This window comes from Emys orbicularis, chromosome 1 (assembly GCF_028017835.1).
Source record: "Emys orbicularis isolate rEmyOrb1 chromosome 1, rEmyOrb1.hap1, whole genome shotgun sequence".
Taxonomy (NCBI): domain Eukaryota; kingdom Metazoa; phylum Chordata; order Testudines; family Emydidae; genus Emys; species Emys orbicularis.
The window spans coordinates 107,546,551-107,566,389 of NC_088683.1; the positions used below are offsets into that span (position 1 = coordinate 107,546,551).

A 19,839-nucleotide genomic window follows, 5' to 3' on the forward strand; every position below is an offset into this window, starting at 1 on the left:
TTGTACAGGGCTCAAATACACTGCTGTGTGTTTTGTTAAATTTGCCACTGTTCTTCCTCTTCTTCCCAGAACTGATTCTGGGAAACATACCATGACATGCCTTGAGACCATGATGTAACACGCATTTCTAAATGTCACGTGCTGTCTTTTAAAATGATCAATGGAATGGTCACTTTACACCAGCTGATAATCTGACCACGTATCTTTGTGTAAAAAAAGAAGCATTCTCTTCTAGGCGTTCTTTTTCAACTGTTTGATTCATGGCGCTATATCTCAATACAACCTTTGTGACATCCCCCGAAGTGACAGTGATGGCACGAGCACTAGACATTATGCCATCGCTGCATGAATCAAACAGCTAATGACTGAGAAATCTGTGTATAAGTAGAAGCTATCATGTTAGCTGACACTCATTTATTTTATGTAGTTAAAAATGTTATCCACTGTGAGAGCCTCGTGAGATGTGTGTCTTGTTTTGTGAGGGTCCCAGTGGACAGCAGGCCAGAAAACCTATCAGTGTACACTACATGAGTGTAACACAAACTACAGCCTGCTCTATGTGTAATTTTTGTATTGGTATAACTGTCGATGTGATTTTTTTTTAAACTGCTATCGTTATACCAGTACAACCCCTACTGTGGTTAGTTATTCTGGAATAAAGGTGTTTTATGCCAATATCGCTTATTCCCCTTCCTGTACAGGAATAAAGCCAAGTCTACACTATGCGCTACAGTGACACAGCTGCAGCCTAGCACTATAATGTAGACCCTTCCTACATCAATGGAAGGAGTTTTTCAGTCTTTGTAGGTAATCTATCTCCCTGAGTTGCAGTAGGTAGGTTGATGGAAGAATTCTTCAGTCTACCTGGCTGCATCTACACCTGGGATTAGGTCGGCTTAACTGCAGCGCTTGGGGGCTTTTCACACCCTTGAGCAATGTAGCTAGTTCAGTCTAAGGCCTGGTCCCCACTAAGCCCCCACTTCGGACTAAGGTACGCAAATTCAGCTACGTTAATTCGAAGTACCTTAGTCCGAACTTACCGCGGGTCCAGACGCGGCAGGCAGGCTCCCCCGTCGATGCCGCGTACTCCTCTCGCCGAGCTGGAGTACCGGCGTCGACGGCGAGCACTTCCGGGATCGATTTATCGCGTCTAAACCAGACGCGATAAATCGATCCCAGAACATCGATTGCCTGCCGCCGGACCCTCCGGTAAGTGTAGACGTACCCTTAGTGTAGACCAGGCCTCAATTATATTGCTATAAGCACATTTACACTGGTATGGCTGAATCCAGATTAGGGGAGGTGTAGACTTTTGTGTGTGGTAATGCAGACTGTGCATTAACTGTAACTATCCCTGTACAGTTAAATCAGCAAAACCCTGTCAGTGTGAACATAGGTTTATTGATATAAAAGTGCTTCTACTGGTGTCGACACTTAGACTGACATAACTGAGTCCATGCCCCAGGCCAGGTCTATGGTGGCATAGGTGTGTCAGTCAGGAGTGTGAAGAAGTGTGGTTCCTGACCAACACAGCTGTGCCAGTGAAGCTGCCTGTGTAGATGCAATTACAGTGTCAAAACGGCTTTCACCAGTATAGCTTGTTTCACTTGGGGGGTGGTTTTACTATACAAATTGCAGTTTTGCTGGGATAGCTGCATTCATGCAAGGAGTGCTTTGCTGATGTAGTGTACAACTATAGCTATCCCAGTATAGCGCTGCTAGTGTAGGCCTGGCCTCAGTCTACAATAACACACAGTACTGTACATTCTCGATTTTAGTTGTTTACACTAGCAAATAAATATGGAAAACATATGTTATAAACTAACTGGGTTTTAGTAACATTTTCCTCAATGATGGCTCTTAAGCATTGCGTAGTAACAGCTCACTGACTGGGGATATGCTGATTTTGCAATTGCGATGCAAAGATAAAAGTGAATGGCTACTGTAAAGACTTGGTGCTACAGGGACATCTATTGGCTGCTCTGTTACATGACTGACTTTTCAGAAACTGCATTAAATGCCCCAATAACGGCTAAGCGGGTGAAATGAGACAATCACTATGCTCTTGAATGAACTCACATAACAAAATGATACCCACAAAAAAGACAGAAACACCCGACTGCCTGTCGGTGAACAGTTTTTTCACAAAGCAATCGCTCTATATCTGACCTCTCCGTCCTCAGCCTCAAAGGGAGCCTGCACAACGTCTTCAAAAGATGAGCCTGGGAGCTTAAATTCATGACTTTGCTAGACACTAAAAATCATGGCCTGAATAGAGAGACAGGGTTTATGGCCTATTACCACAATCTGTAACCCACTAGTGTTAATCGGCCTCTTCACCTTGAATGTTCCCTTCAACTATGTGTTAACTACTTATGCTAAACAAGCTGTTCCACTTTGCATTTAGCTGTGACACTCTTGAGTACATTTCCCAGACCTGAAGAAGAGCTCTGTGTAAACTCGAAAGTTTGTCTCTCTCACCAACAGAAGTTGGTCAAATGAAAGATATTACCTCACCCACTTTGGCTTTGCAGAAAATGTTATTTTTGTCACTCTTTAAAATCCTTTCCACTAAGGCTAGGTCTACACGCCAGCCTATGTCGGCAAAATGTATGTTGCTCAGAGCTGTGAATATTCCACACGAGTTACCCCAACGTAAGTGTTTCTGTGCACACCGCTACGCTGGCGCGAGAGCTTCTCCTGCCAACATAGCTTATGCCACTCGTGGAGGTGGGTTTTTTATGCCGACTGGAGAGCGCTCTCCTGTCGGTATAGAGAGCGTCTTCACCAGACGTGCTTCAGCGACACAGCTGTATCCATTCAGTTGCGCCGCTACAGAGCTGTATGTATAGACATGGCCTAAGGAAAATCAGGTACCTTAACTCACAGCACAGAATGAGAGTCCCATTTACTGTTGGATTGAGGGAGGTTCCTATGTATAACTGCACTTCAGCTACAGTGCCAGTGCATCTCAGTGCATGAAGTGGAGATGGGGACCAGTTTTCAACTAAAAAGCGTGTGCAAATAGTCTTACAAATAACTGTGCATAGCAACAGTAAGTATGACTGGGTCTTTTCCTCCTCCTTCATACTAGGTTTCGTGCTACAGTATATACCTGTCCAGAGTCTGCTGCTGAACGTCGAGAAATGGCCGATGGTGTGAACGCAAGGATTGAGGATTTAAACGCAGTAAGTGACACTAGCTTTATTTAGGCCCTGATCCTGTGACTGACTGCGTGCAGACAGACTGGCTCCTATGGTCATGGGGAGCCCAGTTGACAACTGTAGGGATCCACACACAAGTAGGGGTCTGGTCATGTACAGTCACTTCAGGATCAGGGCCCTGGTGATGAGGGGAGGATCCAGGAATAGGTAATCATGGAATCATAGAACTGTAGGGCTGGAAGGGACCTTGAGAAGTCACCTAGTCCAGCCACTTGCATTGAGGCAGGACCAAGTAAACTTAGACCATCCCTGACAGGTGTTTGTCCAAGCTTTGCTGCTGGTAAAATATATGTACCACATTGCATCATCATGTATGTGCCACATACGTGACAGAAATTTTTTTTTTTACAAATGTTTTAGAGAGTTTTACACATTTTTATTGGAACTATTTTTGTGTGTGCAATAGCTTTAGCAGAGGATGGAGATCTCAGCTCTCATATACAAACACTTTGCCCCCTGGTCCAACTGTATAGGGATCAGAGGGCACCATAAAAACCTTTAAAAATACCTGAAATAGCTTTACTGTACCTAAAATGGCTGATCTCTCAGGTCCTTGGTGTAGTAACAAGTCCTGAACCACACTGGAAAACCAGGGATCTCCCTTTTCCAGTGGTATCCACCTCCTGTTTCTAACTTTGAAATCTCAACCCTTAAATCTCTGACAGCGGCAGAACTGAAAATTGCCTCAGGCAGGTGTAATTTTGTGGGGAAAAGTCCACATTTGAAGGGAAATAAGGAAAAGTTTCTTTAGCAGGTTCCTTTGGGAAAAAGAACCCAGTGGCAGTTGAATGACGAGGCTCAGAGGTTTGGAATGTTAGCAGTCGTCCTAGTGAAACTGGCTGAGCAGCTGAGTTGGCTAAAGGCACGTGATAAATTGCATAGCCGTGTGATATATTAAAAATCCATGCGTTTGTGAGATAATTGATCCTACACGTGACCTTTGCTATTAAAGGGCCTGATCGAACTCGCATTGCGGTCTGTGGCAAGACGCCCATTGGTTTGGATTGGGCCTTTAATCTATTTATTTGACTGGTTAGTTGGCACTGATAATGTCCTAAATAGTCTATGAATTCTGTTGTCTTTGAATCATGCTGAGCTTTGCAAAACTCATTTGTTTGGATTGATTTGACTTTTGTCACCCAGCCCCTATTTAGACCCACGTTAACCTGTAAGGCAGGAGGGTGGCATAGTAAGGATGCGGGGTAAGAACTAGGCATCCAGTTCTGTGGCCCATGCTCCACTTTGTGAGTAGTGCTGCTGAAGTCCGGATGGGGCCCTGAAAGAGTGCTGTAGTTAAAATAAAACGCTCCCACCCATTTATAAAAACACGGATTTTCCTCTATTTGAAAATGAGACCGATGCATTGGGTGTGGAGCTTTGGTTTTTATATTGTGCAAACTTTCTGTAATGCTGCTCCGTGCAACATAGTGGGCAGCCCTAATTCTCTGTCCTTGTTCCAGACCGTCCCATCTAGCAGTTGGAGACGCAGACATTTATTTGACGTGATATCATCCCCTTTCTAAATGCTCATGTCAGAGTGACCCCCCAATGGTCTCACTGCTGACTAGCCAGCTGGTCAGGATTTTGCTTTTAATTCTGCTTGCCTCAGCCAGCCAGACTCCTCTCAGTGCTTGTTAGCTGTGGAGGCCTTCTTGAGAGAGACCGAACTAGGGCCTGATCCTACATCCTACAATTGTTGCCCAAGAACTCCTGAAGGTGTCATCGAGCGTTGAAGGTGCTCGGTGACTGCAAGAAATATCTCAGCCCCTTTTAGGACCAAGCTCCCAATGAGCAGAGCTTTAAATTTCAGGGGTCAGGAAAATGTGCCTTGCAGTATCAGCTACTGAGCTGGAATTAACAGGAATGAAGCTGCGATAAATCCCCCCCAGTATTTCAGCTTTCCAGAGATTGGCAAATTGTGTCCATGTTCAGACATCTTTGAATGCCATTATCAGGTGTTTGGCTGACTCATACTCAATACCTGCAATCCTTCCCCAGGCTTCCCGAAAATGCAGCTGAAGGGCACCACACCAAATACGTCCCCGTTGCTTCACTATTGCTCCTGCTTTGCTTGCAGGTGATCACCCAAACGGAATCGCACCGCCTGCGGCTGCTGCGCGAGGCGGCTGCAAACGTGTGGACTTGGGGGATCAAGGTGAAGAAAATCAAGGCCATCTACCACATCCTGAATTGCTGTAACATTGACGTCACCCAGCAGTGCGTCATCGCCGAGATCTGGTTCCCAATGGCTGACTCCGACAGGATAAAAAGAGCTCTCCAGCAGGGAATGGTGAGGGGCTAAGTGCGTTTCCCAACCACTTTTTATTGGAACCCCCTTCTTGCTTCGGAATGGACTCCCAGGACCCACCGTAGCTTCTTTTTCTTCTGCCAGTTTTTTGGTCTGTCCCTCTCTTTTCTCTCTCTCCTGTCCTTTACCTCGTCTGTTCTTATTTTTGGCTCTCCCGGCTCCGGTGGCTCCTGTCCTCATTCCCTGACCGAGAGATGCTCGCAGCTCAGGCTGGGTGGGAACATCCATGGGGGCATCTGGGGACATCCCTGGGCCACATGTGCTCTCGTGGCTGATCTGAGCTCTGCGTTGAGTTGCTCTGAGCACCCAGCAGCATTAGGCCCACTCAGAGAAAGGAGGAGAGGTGGGCGGCTGTCATGGAGCTGCCTGCCCCTTCACTTGCGGCTGTGGGAGCATGTTTGCCTCCGGGAAGTGAGCAAGGTGTAGGAATGTGCGGTTCTGCCCAACACCACTGTGCCCCGAGTCTGCTGGGGCTAGTCTGTCTATCCCGTCTCCTGAGGGGACCTGCTTTCAAGGTTGGGAGACAGTGGGCTAAAGGGCTGTATAATGCAGACCTGTTGGGCAGGGTTCACTAGCCAAATACTATTCCATGGGCGAGGTTTCTTGGCAAAACAGCGTGACGTGACTAGTAAGAACAGGCTCATGTTCACCCCCACCATTTCACGTCCATCCTTGTCGCCCGTTTGCAGGAACGTAGCGGCTCTACCATCTCCCCTATCCTGACTGCAGTACAGTCTAAGATGGCCCCACCCACCTTCAACAGAACCAACAAGTTCACTGCAGGCTTTCAGAACATTGTGGATGCTTATGGTGTGGGAAGCTACAGGGAGATGAATCCAGGTAAAAAGACATATGGTTTGCTGCAGCCTGAAGATGAGATCCTGCCAAGGGCATGGGTCAGCGGGAAGGGCCTCTGGTCTCTGACCACACTTTGTGATCCAAAACCATGTATGTCACAGCTGAACCAAATTCTCTGCTGGTGCAAATTAGTTCAGCTCCATTGACTTCAGTGAAATTGCACCCCTTTACACATGGCATAGAATCTGGCCTTCTGACCCTAGTGGTTGATTTAAAAAGCTGATTCCTGTTGAGGTCCTTCAGTGAAACTGAGCTCCTGTCTGTCTCCTTCCGTCAGCTCCATACACTATAATTACCTTCCCCTTCTTGTTCGCGGTGATGTTTGGAGATTGTGGCCACGGTGCTGTTATGCTGGGCTTCGCCCTCTGGATGGTCACTAACGAGAAGACACTTTTGGCCCAGAAAAGCAATAATGAGGTGAGTTTCCTAGGGCTGAATGCATCCTGCCAGCCTTGAAACGGGTTCCAAAACTCTTACTCAATACTGAAAGCATCTAAACCCCCAAATGTTAAATGAATTTTCTTCTGTAAAACTCAGAGGAGCTAAGAGGCCTAGCTGTTTGGCAAGTAGTTCCTCTGCCTAATAACAACACAAAGGGCCCGATCGCCCCAAACACACTCTAACTTTGCACCTGCAGTTTCTCACACCCACATATATGTCTGTACAAAACTGCAGCTGGCATTTGTATGTGCAAATTGGGGCTAAGTTTTCAAAGTCAGACCCTAAAGTCAGGCTCTTAAATCCACCTTTAGGGATCTAAGTAAGTGGCCTGATTTTCAAAAATGTTGAGCAGCCAGCAGCTCCCATTAATATCGCTGGGTGTCCAGCTCTTCTGAAATTAGGCCATTTCTGTAGGAACATCTTATCCAAGCATGAACATCTGGAAATACAGGGAGTGAGTGAGTGAGTGAGTGAATGAATGAATGAATGACTCTGTAAAAGAATTCCTCTCTCGGGGCATGGTGCACCGTGCGAGCATTGTTTTGTTGTGGGATGGTTGCTTACTCTCCCTGAATTCTTCCCTTGCAGATTTGGAACACCTTCTTTGGTGGGCGCTACCTGATCCTGCTCATGGGCATATTCTCCATTTATACTGGCTTTATCTACAATGACTGCTTCTCCAAATCTTTCAACATCTTCGGTTCTTCCTGGCATACCCGCCCCATGTTTAGAAACAACATGTGGAAGTAAGTGGTAAATGATGTAAAAACAAAAAAGGAAGATGACACATAATGGAACAATATTTTATTCCATGGGGATTAAAAGAGAGACCTGCTGAGGATGCATGTGAGGCTGGGCTGAATCCCTTCCCAGCCCCCTTTTATCCCCGGAGCCTGCCCTGCCCCCTTCCTCTCCTCCCCTGCCTGTACACATCCCCATATCACTATAACAGGATTCAAAAAAGAACTAGATAAGTTCATGGAGGATAGGTCCATCAATGGCTATTAGTCAGGATGGGCAGGGATGGTGTCCCTGGCCTCTGTTTGCCAGAGGCTGGGAGTGGGCGACAGGGAATGGATCACTTGATGATTACCTGTTCTGTTAATTCCCTCTGGGACACCTGGCATTGGCCACTGTCAGAGGACAGGATACTGGGCTAGATGGACTTTTGGTCTGACCCAGTATGGCTGTTCTTATATTCACTATTCGGCTTCATGGTCAGTATCCGAGAAATATCAAGGCCCAATAAATTCCTGGGCTGAGATTCTTTGATGTACCAGAACTCTCATGCTCCGGGAGCTTGGGAAGCTCTTGCCATAACTTAAACAGTGTTGGGGGCCTGTCTAAATTATGGCAGCCTCCCCTTGGCTGCCCTATGGGCCGCAGTACTGCCTGGAACCCCTGCAGAACTGTGTGCTAAGGCTCCAGTCCCACCTCCAGTCCTGCCACCAACATGGTCCTTATGATGCTAACAAGGGGGATCCTGGAAGGCAGATTTATGACAGTTTTCCTCAGTTCCTGTTCTGGGAGACCCCCCACTCCTGTCCATATTACAGGGCTTTTAGAGCCCCTTTACACTGCTCCCTCCAGCTCTTTTACCTGGTGTGAAGGGGCTGGAATGAGGGTGAGGATCTTGCCCCTAGTATCCAACACATCAGGGATAAGTGGATTTCAGACTTTTCAATGACCATGTGAGCAATCAAAGTGCTGGGATGTTCCCAAATCGTTCAGATGGTACCTTGATGTGTTTCCTCCCAGACTCATTGTAGCTGGAATAGGAGTGTCAGGCCTTGTATATCCAGCATATACATGTACACACACACACACACACACACACACACACACGGCCACTGTAGGCCTTGGGTAAACAAAATGTTTAATTTTGTAGTACTTAGCACTCTAGATAGAGAAACACCTCAGGCTGAGACAGTAAGAAACTGCCTCTTCTCTTTTCTTTTGTAGTCCACATGTTCTTGAAGAAAATCAAGTATTGCAGTTGGATCCAGCAGTCCCTGGAGTCTACTCAGGAAATCCATATCCGTTTGGAATTGATCCGGTAATAAAATTCAGTTGGTCCAAGATCTTTAGTTATATTCCCTCCCCGCTTCTACAGATCTAGTACATCAGCTGCTTGTGTATTGCCTTCAAATATGCAAGCAATCCCTCCCGAAGCCACATTGGCCACTTCCTGCTCTTTGCAAGTCCATTATGCCTTAGTTATGGAGTCTTTTAGGATGCTCATCTTCAGCATTCAAGATTTTAGTACGATATTCCTTCCCCTCGTGCCATGACCAATAGATAGAGGCCGTGTGGTCTGCAGGTATGTGCATAGATTTGGCACTTGGGAAATTCTGAGTCTAATCCTTGCTCTGCCTGTGAGTCAGTGGATTTAATTTACCCATCTGCATAAGGATGATGATAATGTGTACCTATCTATCTCATCATTTTGATTTGAGGATTAACTCCTTAATGTGTGCAGTGATTTGAACATTTAAAGCACTAAAATGTAAAGATTATTAATGTCTCCAAATTTGAGGTATTGAAATCTAATACCCCATCGTTACAATTTTGTGTGAATCTGTTTCTTTCATGCTGTGTATGAAATTCGGTTAGCACCAAGTGGTCACTAGCACCAATCTCCCTACTTCCCTTTCAGTCTCATCCAGCCTGCCCTTGTTGGTAAAAGAGCTACATGTGATTTCATTTTCAAAAAACAAGGCAAAGAAACCCTCAGTTAGTTCATAGCTGCACAGTAACATATGAATGTCCTAAGCCCAGACCTGGAAGTGTAGCTGAGAAGCATTCGCTGCAGTTCAAGAAGTGGCGTTAAAGTGGGTTTAAGCCACCTGTATGTTCCCTCCCCCACTCCTGGGACCATCTGTGTCCACTCGCTGGTGTAAATTAGAAGAGTCATACACTTTTATTTACTCTGGCTGCTAATTCTCCCAATGGGCTATACTGGCATCCAAGGATGTGGGGGGAGGAGGGCATAAGTGGACCATGGGCATATTCCACTGGCTGGGCATAGAAGACATTACAGTGGCTTTATGTATGCCATCTGAGGATTCCCCTGCACTCTGGTAACCCACCAGTGGCTGGGTCAGCTAGCTTTAGGGCAGGACCTGGGCTTTGCTGCATAATTATTTTTAGTTAATTGGATTTTATTGAAACAAAGCAATTATCCCAGCTGTGTCATTTAACTGGAATGTAGATGTGCAGCATACAGCAACATGAAAGCAGCCAAGAATAACTGTGATGAGCCCAGCAGGCCACTAGATGGCAGCTTTTCTCTCCAATACTGTACAGGTTTAGCTGAAAGTTCTAACAGTAATCCTAACCATGAAGAAATGGACCGTGCCACACATTTCTTAGTCTGTTTGCAGGGTTGTTGTAGTCGTGTCAGTCCCAAGATGTGAGAGAAACAAGGTGGGTGAGGTAATAAATTTTATTGGACCAACTTCTGTTGGTGAGCTTGAAAGTTTCTCTCACCTCAGCAACAGAAGCTGGTCCAATAAAAGATATTACCTCACCTATCTTGTCTCTCTACTTTTTTAATATGAACATTTCTATGGGATTTAACCAGTTCACTCATTATAAAGGCCTGGCTTGTTTCTTTTGTTTAGAATACTTTTGTGCAGGGTTAGCAGGATGGTATGATGCCTTTATGCCTTGAAGAGAAATAGTCACCTTAGATTATGAGATCTGACTATACTGGGGTTTCCTTCAAAATGATAGTATCTCCTAGTCTAAAGCGTTTGTAGAAGGTACTATGTTACTAGCTAAATAAGTAAATAACTAGTATGTTACTTTCCCAGCAAACCTCCCTTCCCACCCAGCCTCCCCCCCCCCGCTCCTTTTTATACTGTATCTCACATGTATTGCCTTAAGAGAAAAGTTCCAGAGGAGGTATCTACTCAACATCCTCCACAGTGAAAAATGAGGCAAATAAATTATTTGAATTACATGCAAGGTACTTTTCATCCTTAATTTCTCCCTCGGCTTTAGGTAATCCAATGAACCCTCCAATTCTCTTACAGGCTTTCCTGCCTTCGGATCTGTTTCAATGGTTTCCATAACCATAATGGTTCAGCTGCCCCTTTAAGTGGTGACCAGAGCTGTCTCTCAGTTTCATGCATGAGAATAGTCTTTCTTGAGTTGAAATGAGCACATGTTCTACGGATCACTGTTTCCTCCAGCGAACATGGAGACCTTTTCTTTATAGTGGATGAAGGCAGAAAGGAGATTCTCATTGCTATCCACCTCTGCTGTCGAGAGCCATCACAGTCCAGTGGTGCTGGAACAATTTTTATAATGGGGGTGCTGAAGGTGGAAACTATGTATTTGGGTTGTTATTACTACTTCAAGCCAGGGGGTGTGGCAGCACCCCTAGTTCCAACATCTATGGCACAGTCTAGTGGCTAGTGCATGACACTGGTCAGATCGGGGTTATAATAACAGCTCTTCCACTGGCCTGCCATGTGCATGATCTTAGGTCACTTCAGCACTCTGCCTCAGTTTCCTCATCTGTTTAAAAACAGGATAATAATTATCTTGGAAATCTTTGGGCGAAAAGCTTTATATAAGTCCAATGTATTATGAGTCAGACTTAGATTTCAGTCATTTGGGATCGTTCAAAGTAGAACTAGCAAAAGGAGTTTGATGGCATTTGAAATCAATGGTCTAATGATTTTTCACCTGTCATTATCAAAAGAATTCCCAAAAATCCTGCTCTTTTTATCTATTTCTCCCTTCGCTTTTCTGAAGATCTGGAATATTGCTTCAAACAAGCTGACGTTCTTAAACTCCTACAAAATGAAGATGTCTGTCGTCATGGGGATTACGCAGATGGTCTTTGGGGTCACACTCAGTCTTTTCAACCACATGTAAGTGCAATGGTCTCACACGTGCCTTTTAAAGGTTTGCATGTGTTGCTGCTCTGGGTTACTGGGCATGGACTCTAGGCCTGTTGCTGCTGCTCATGAATAGGTTCGTGTCTTTAACTCCTTCTGAAGCCTGGGCACCGCACCCTAGTCTGGTACAATGGAAAATCCTGATAAGGATCAAGTGTTGGCCAGAATATTTTATCCTTATCAGCAAGTGATTCTTATGTACTTATGTTTTATGTATTTTCCACGGCCTTAGCTTCCACTGAAAGAGATTTGCATTCCTGGCCTTCAGCCTTGCAGAAAATTCTCCCCAGCCCAACGTTCCCTCTACTGTTCACTTTTATACCACAGCTATCGCTGAGTCAGGGGTCCCAGTAACCGCACACTTGTCCCTCAGCCTAGTTGCAACATGTTTTAGTGCGGCTGGGACCTAGCGAGGTCCCTGTAAGTAGGCGAAAGCCTTGGACTATTGTTTGTATCACAGCCTCCACTTAGTGTAGACAGAGCTTTAGAGAAAATAAGGCCCAGAAGCCTGTAGGAAAACAGGTTGGAAGTAAGGTACGTCTGCACTTCACAACTGAGTCAGAGGACCCATGTACAACATGGTTACAGTTTGCAGTGCCAATGGGACCTTAGCTGGTGCTCATATATCATGACGAACACAGTATGAAAACCTAGCTAGGTGAGAAGATAGAACTGTGTCCCATCACAGGCCTAAGGCTCATAAGATAGGGTAGTAGCCACAGGAGGGCTATGCATAATGGGACCAAGGTCCCATTTTGGCTGGGACAGTCCTCTTTTTAAACTCTGTCCCAGCTGTCCCAATGTTTTTGACAAAAACAGGCATTTGTCTCATTTGCTCTTCCCAACTGATCAGGTGGCAAGAGCAAATGAACGAATGCCCAGTTTACGGAGGAATGTTGGGGGGGGGGAGCAGTGATGTGAGGTGCTGGGCAGCGGGACTTAGGGGGGCAGGGGGTTCGGGTACTCAGCCCCAGCCGCAGGTAACATGGGGTACGGAGTTCTGGTGCGGGGGCGGGGGGGTCAGCCCCAGCCCCAGGCAGTGCAGAGCTCGGGGAGTGAGCCCCAGCCCTGGGTGGCATGGGGCACGGAGCTTGGGGGAAGGGAGGGTCAGCCCCGGGCAGTGGGGGTGTGGTCAGCTCTGGCAAGCCCTGTAAGCACGGGGGGGAGGGCGGCTCTGGCGAGCCCCATGGGCACGGGGGGGAGGGTGGCTCTGGCGAGCCCCATGGGCAGGGGGGAAGGACAGCTTGGGCGAGTGCCATGCCATCCCATTTTTACTTTAGGAAATATGGTCGCCATAGCCATGCAGCAACCCTGCTGACCATGCCAGTGCCCCACACCCGCACTTCACCCACATAGAGACTGATTCTTCGGTTTAGTGCAGGTGAAGTGAATTTTGCCTCTAATGCAGATGGGCAAGCCCTGTGCGTTGCTGCACATCACTGCTCCAATTCATTGCTGCAGCTGAACCAAGTGCAACAGGTCACCAGTTTTCACAATCTCTTCTTCGTTAGGGTTGTGGCTTTTCTGCTGAGTGATGTGTGTGTGTGTGTGTTCTTGATTTCACAAAATATTTTCAGAGATACAGAAGTGCAGTTAATTTTAAATGTAGAATCCATAGCTTTTTTTTTTTTTTTTTTTTTTGCTAAAATCTCTCTCTCTGGGCCTGATCCAGAGCCCATTATAGTTAATGGAAGTCTTTCCATTGACTTCAGTGGGCTTTGGATCAGGCCCTATATGTATAATACATCCACAAAACCCAGACTCTGTTCTGGGAACGAATGGAGGTTGTGTAGTGGACGAGGATGCCTATAGGACTCTCATTTGTTGAAAAGTTGGAAGGTGCATAGTGAATGAAGCAGGGAACTGCAGGAAGAGAAAGGCTGGTCTCATAGTTAAGGCAGTTGACCGTTCCCCTGGAGAATTGAATTCTATCCCTGTCTCTGCCCTATTGTTCCTATGTGATGCTGGGCAAGTCCCTTAAATCAAACTTTTCCCAGGTGGCCCCTAACTGTGTATTCCTCATTTTCGGCATGCCCAGCTTGAGACCCTGGGTCTGATCTGCAGAAGTGCTGAGCACTCACGGCTGTAACTGCAGTCAGTGGGAGCTGTGCTTTGAACACAAAGTGTTATATAAAGCTAAGTACTGTGAAAAGTCAGGCCCTGTATGCCTCAAATTGGGCACCCAAAATTACTGGGCACTTTTGACTTTAATCTGTATGCCTCAGTTCCCCATCTGTAAAATGGGGCTAAAAACCTCTTGCCTCAGAGGGGTGCTGTGAAGATAAATTCACCAATGCTTGTTAGGAACTAATGTAATATGATGAGTGCATCATAGAAAAGCCCATAAGGAAATTAATAATTCTGCATTCAGTGCAGGGTGTGGATGGTATGCAATAAATAAGGCCTGGGATCACACAGGGAGGAGAAAACAAAACATTGAATAATGCTCATTCAGTGAGCACCACCCATCCTGTGCACTGAATGAGGCAAGGATCCTACAGAAAAATAGTATGTGATCATGTAACTAAAGACTATATCATGCACACATACAAGGGGGGTGAATTAGGGCTTCACAGGTAACCTTAATTCTGGCATTTCCTAATATTTGCTACTTTAACATTCTTTTAAGGTACTTTTTAAATGTAATAATCTATGCTCAGATACCAGAATGATGGGCAAAGTGTAAGACCTGAATAGAATATGTGTAAAATAATATTTATATCTAAACAGTACCTTTAATCCCTAAGGATGCCCAAGTCACACATTTCTCCCTTGTCCATCTGTAGCTGTATGATGCTAGTTTCATTTTTCGGAGACTAAATGATGTGCTCCACAGTCCTTAACCCAGTGATCTTGTCCCGTGTGTGCCGTACCAATCCCTTCGATGGGGTTCTGTCTTTCCAGCTACTTCAAGAAAACCATAAATATCGTCCTGCAGTTCATTCCAGAGATGATCTTTATCCTCTGCCTGTTTGGTTACCTGGTCTTCATGGTTATTTTCAAATGGTGCCACTTCGACGTCCATGTATCCCAGAAAGCACCGAGCATTCTCATCCACTTCATCAACATGTTTCTGTTTAATTACAACGATCCTACAAACGGCCCCTTATATCCGCACCAGGTATGGACTCGAGTATTTTTACACCTAGCTACTTACCCCAAGTTTAGAGAGCCGTTTCAGCCCAGCTTCATTAACTGGTGTGTGTGGGCCCCAAGCTATGTTAGTTTGAAAATTAGACAGGCACTGGTACAATAAGCAGGTTAGACCCCAGACTGGTCCTACCCTTCAAACAGTTCAAGTTGGTTGAGAAAATTTCTATGGGTCAAATTCTGCCCTCTGTCACACCTCCGTGTGCGGTGGGTTGTGTAGGGTGGAATTTGGTTCTAGTGAAAGCAATATCTCCTCTTAAAGTCTAACCCTGCTGCCATTTTGTTCCGTGAGAGGCAAATCCTGTCTCCAGGCAGCAAAATCAATGTTGTTATTGGGGAGGCCCCCAGGGGCTCAACTGCCAGGTGCCAGGCTGGCTGCGGAGGGTTGTTTTCCTGGAATTCAGGTTGCTCAGGCTGGCTGCGGAGGTTTTCCTGGAATTCAGGTTGCTCCGGTAGTGAGGAAATGGCCTAATTGCTGACCCCAGTGATGACACGCTCAAGGCTGGGAGAGTGACTGTGGAAGCGAAGCGCTGTGGTGCTCTATTGTCTCGTGGTGACTCCGTTTTTAGGGCTGCTCAGAAATTTTTTGGCAAAACTATTTTTGACATAAAACCAGGTTTTGACAAAGCAATTTTTTCCCCAGAAATGTCTGCTTTCCTCTAGAATGTCTGATTTTTTCATTGGAAAAGCTGAAAACTCGACATTTTTGGCTGAAAACTTAAATGTATTTGTTTTCAGGCAATTTTTGATCAAAAATTATTTGGTTTGGAGGTTCTCTACTTTTAATGAAAAGTCAAAATAAAACTGTTTTCCTACCAGCTCTGTCCATTTGGTCAGATAATACATGAGAAGATGTATTTTCTAACTGCCAGCCCTGCAAACTCATGCTGGTTTCAGAAAGTCCAGCTGCGTTCTTTCTGGCTTGTACATACTTCATCTCTAATAAGGAAGGCTCTGCAGGACAAATTCTGCCCTTAGTTACATCTGTGCAACCCTACAGCATTCTGAGGTCAGATTTCTGTCCTGCAGTTTGGACTCAGTTACCAAGACTGTTGATGATGCCTGAGATGGAATAGACTCGCTCTCCAATAGCTGTGTAGGGTCTGCAGTGTTAACAGGAGTGCAAAGGAGAGTATGTGCTTATTTTTGTCACCAAGCAAGCAAATGACACTCTGGAGGCACACAGGGAGCAGATCAGTTGAGTGAGAAGGGGCCATTTTTACTGAATCACTTTTCTGACCATAATTGCACTTGAAAAACTTAAAAAAAAAAAAAAAAAAAAAAAAAAAAGCTTTTGTGATGTCCCTTTAACAGATTTCCCCCCTTCCTCTCCCCTTTGGTCTCTTGTAGGAAGAAGTCCAGAGCTTTCTGGTCATATTTGCCCTGATAGCTGTTCCCTGGATGCTTCTATTTAAACCTTTCATCCTCCGAGCCAATCACCGGAAAGCTCGGCGTATGGTAAGGGCACAAGTCTGTGGCTGCATTCTGAAGTTGCAGACAGCTCTGTTTGCGGTAGGATGGGGGCAGAGCTGAAGATTAGAGGTGGGATTTTCCAAAGCACTCAGCCTAGGACCTAACTCTGCTCCCCTTGAAGTTAATGGGAGTTATTTACCAGTGACTTTGATTGGAGCAGAGTTAGGCCAACACTGAGCGTTTTTTAGAAACTATATCCTAGGTCAGAAGCAGTTAGAAAAAAGTAATTGTGAGGCCAGTGGTCTGGTGATTGCCTCAGTTCCCTGCTGTGCTCAGTTCACAATCACTGCTATGACTGATTGCTTACTCCATATAAACTGGGAGCAGGGCAGAAATGGTGCTCTCAGGCAACGTATACAGTACCTGGGGAAATGCCTGATTTAAAAGTGATTGACCACTTTTAAATAACACTTTCCTCCTTAAATGATAGAGCTCATCTCATAAAGCCCCTGGTCCTACTCTGTTGCACATAACAGTCAAAGCTGCTTGTGAATTCTGTTCTTTATCGCATTTGTTTCTAATGAGTTACTTTTCTTGGTAGTTAGATGTGACTGGAGTATCTTTTATATGGACCAGATGTTTTCATTTAAAAAGAGATCAGCTGGTTATGCTAAGTGACCTTTTCCAGTCCAGTAACGCAGAACCTATCGTTTGTCCTGTAACTTCTTACTGTGTAACTCTTCTGGGACTTTCAGGCAGGTTTTACATTGTTGACTCCAGTTTTTGCTTTATGCCAATAACATTTGATATCTTTCCTCATCTTTCCCCCCTATTCCAACCAATGATTTTCATATGTCAGCTGCCTGATCCGATCTTAGATTTTGCCAGATTCATACAGCTCCAACAAAAGGCGCTCTTTGTATGACATTCAAGACAGCTCTGAGATAAGCAGGTATAACAGAGATTACTGGTGCAACAGAACAAAGCACATTATTATGAGACCTTTCCTACAAAACCTATTGGAAGCATTAAAGAATGCCAGAGTATGTCCTAAAAAGCTGCTGCATCCGTACTAGAATGAGACTTTTATTGTGCCATATATTAAGTTTGCTATAGGATTCTTCACATGCTCGTTTATGGTCTTTAGAGGCATGGATCAAGTCATCCTGTGTGTATTATAATGCTATGCACTTTGATGATGCTCCACAAATACTGGTTATGGAGAGAGAGAGAGTGGATAGCCTTGAGATGTTGTCACAGGATATAGGTCAGGAGATCTGGATTCTATTCCCAGATCTCGCTCTCAGACTTACTGTGTGACCTTGAGTCTCCATGGGCCTGATTCTCTCCTCTTGCTTATAACCGCGTGACTCCATTGGCTACAACTATTCTTGATTTGCATCGTGTGATTGCAAGGAGCAAATCAGGCTTTCAGTGCCGCAGTGTCCTCATCTGCCCAATGCAGATGGTATCCCCCTGCCTCACAAAGGAGTTGCAAGGCTGAAGCTAGTGCATGTAAATTATGTTGGAATCCTTGGCTGGAAGATGCTCTAGAAATTAAAGTATTTATTTATTCCTAGTGATGGAGGCAGAAATACACTCTTTCTCTAGTCTAATAAATGTCTGACTGTTGCTGAAATCACCATTACGTCACATATAGTCTGTGCTATAAATATATAGGGGATTTATGTACTGCATACGTATAGATATAGTTATATAGTGCATCTATTGACCTGTAGGACCATTAAGACAATTAGAATAATACAAACCTAGCCACTCTCTTTTCCTTTTTGAAAGCTCCAGACACCGGCCATTTCAGAAAACCCTGCTGGTGACATTGAAGTGGAGATCATTGACTCCAATCACACCAAGAAAGCTGGTCAGGAAGACCATAGTGGTGGCCATGGGGGACATGATGACCATGATGAAGAGGTAGGGAAATCAGAACATGGGAAAGGGGGAGGAGCAGCCCTCATGAATCCTACCTGCAAGGCCAGACTGAGGACTTGGAATTTGCCTGCAGCCTTTTCGATTGTTTCAGGGAAAGCTCTTGAACCAGTTCCTTCTAAGAGAAGAGCCCCCTGAACCTTAACCCAATGCTCTGACCAGACCTGAACCTAACTTTGTTGAGATTCAGACAGGTATAACTCCCCATCCCCTTTTGCTCCTTCTGCTCCCCATCTAGTATTGTTCAATTTCATGCCTCACTGAGTTTATAGCTGGCAAAATATCATATCATAACATACTTCCTGTGGGAGAACCTGTTCTTTTGTATCTTCCCACCCAGTTCTGTGAATCCATGAGGTTCAGATTTTGAGGCTAAGCATCAGAGATTTTGGGTGTGAATCTAACTATAGGAACTTCCAGACTAGATCAGACTTAAGGCCCATCCAGTCCCATACCCTGTCTCTGATATTGGCCAGTACCAGCTGCTTCAGAGCAAGGCATAAGGACTTTGCAGAAGGCAGATGTGGAACAATATGCTCCCCATATAAGTCTCATCCTGCTCTCTAATTATTAGAGTTGGCTTAAGCCCTGAAGCAGAAGGTTTAACATCTCCCCCTACCTTCTGAAGTTTTGCCCATCAGAAAGGTCTGGTTTACACTACAAACTTATATCTGTATAACTGTATAACTATGTCGCACAGGGGTGAAAAAAATCCACCCCCCTCAGTGATGTAGTTATACCGACCTAACCCCTGTGTAGACAGTGCTATGTCAACAGGAAAGCTTCTCCCGCCGACATAGCTACCGCTCTTGGGGAGTTGGATTAACTACACCGATGGAGAGCTCTCTTTAGAGCATCTTCATTAAAGTGCTACAGTGGAGCAGCTGCATCGGTGCAGTGTTTTAAGTGTAGACTTGCCTGAAGAAAAAGCAGTTGTCCTGGCGGAAAAAGCACAGGAGTGTTCTGCATTAAAAGAATCTGAAATCTGGAGAGGAAGGTGAGAGCAACTAAGATAGTGACAGAAGTTGGGCGTTATTCTGAATATACTGATCCAACACTCACTTAACACAATAGAAAGACTCTCATTGATTTCAGTAGTGTTGGATCAGCCCCTTTGTGCTCCACATTTATTTCAGGGTTGCACCCTTGCAGCCTGTAAGGTGTGTGTGTGGGGGGGGGGAGGGGGGGTCATTAGGCCTGATTCATTTGAACTGGGAGAACCCAGGATGTGTGCCTCTGGCCGCAGACACTCTGCCTGGAGTGGGGTTCACAGCAGTCCCAGATGCTTCAGGGGGATGGGGTTCATAGTCAGCTGGCAGTTCGGGAAGTGGGATTGGCTGGCTGAGGAGGGAGCTGGCTCTTAGGAGATTCACTGATTCAGTATGTGTCCACAGAAGCATCTGCCAGCAGGTTTCCTGTGCAGTTCCACCCATAAATTAAAGCTTCAGTTCTTAGGGGAGCCCAAGGAGGACGGTGGTAATCTCACTGTCACTCCCCGCCAGGGGTTAAATTGTAGGGTTGGCAAAATATGGGGTAGTTCTTTAGCAGCTGCCTCAAGTTGTCTTTCTTCTGGGAATGGTGGGCTGGG

At 45.5% G+C, this 19,839-nt stretch overlaps 1 protein-coding gene across 2 annotated transcripts in view; it reads left to right on the forward strand.

Moving 5' to 3' along the window:
• Positions 1-19,839, forward strand: part of ATP6V0A4 (ATPase H+ transporting V0 subunit a4) — a 45,673-nt gene that overhangs the window by 17,027 nt on the left and 8,807 nt on the right. The window contains exons 8-17 of one of the 2 annotated variants that reach the window (XM_065397422.1): positions 3,095-3,188; positions 5,302-5,514; positions 6,222-6,372; positions 6,668-6,807; positions 7,420-7,577; positions 8,794-8,887; positions 11,596-11,714; positions 14,646-14,862; positions 16,242-16,349; positions 18,102-18,236. In XM_065397422.1, coding sequence (XP_065253494.1) covers positions 3,095-3,188; positions 5,302-5,514; positions 6,222-6,372; positions 6,668-6,807; positions 7,420-7,577; positions 8,794-8,887; positions 11,596-11,714; positions 14,646-14,862; positions 16,242-16,349; positions 18,102-18,236 — 1,429 coding nt within the window. The remainder of the gene's footprint in view (positions 1-3,094; positions 3,189-5,301; positions 5,515-6,221; positions 6,373-6,667; positions 6,808-7,419; positions 7,578-8,793; positions 8,888-11,595; positions 11,715-14,645; positions 14,863-16,241; positions 16,350-18,101; positions 18,237-19,839) is intronic. The other variant, XM_065397423.1, reaches the window with a different exon arrangement.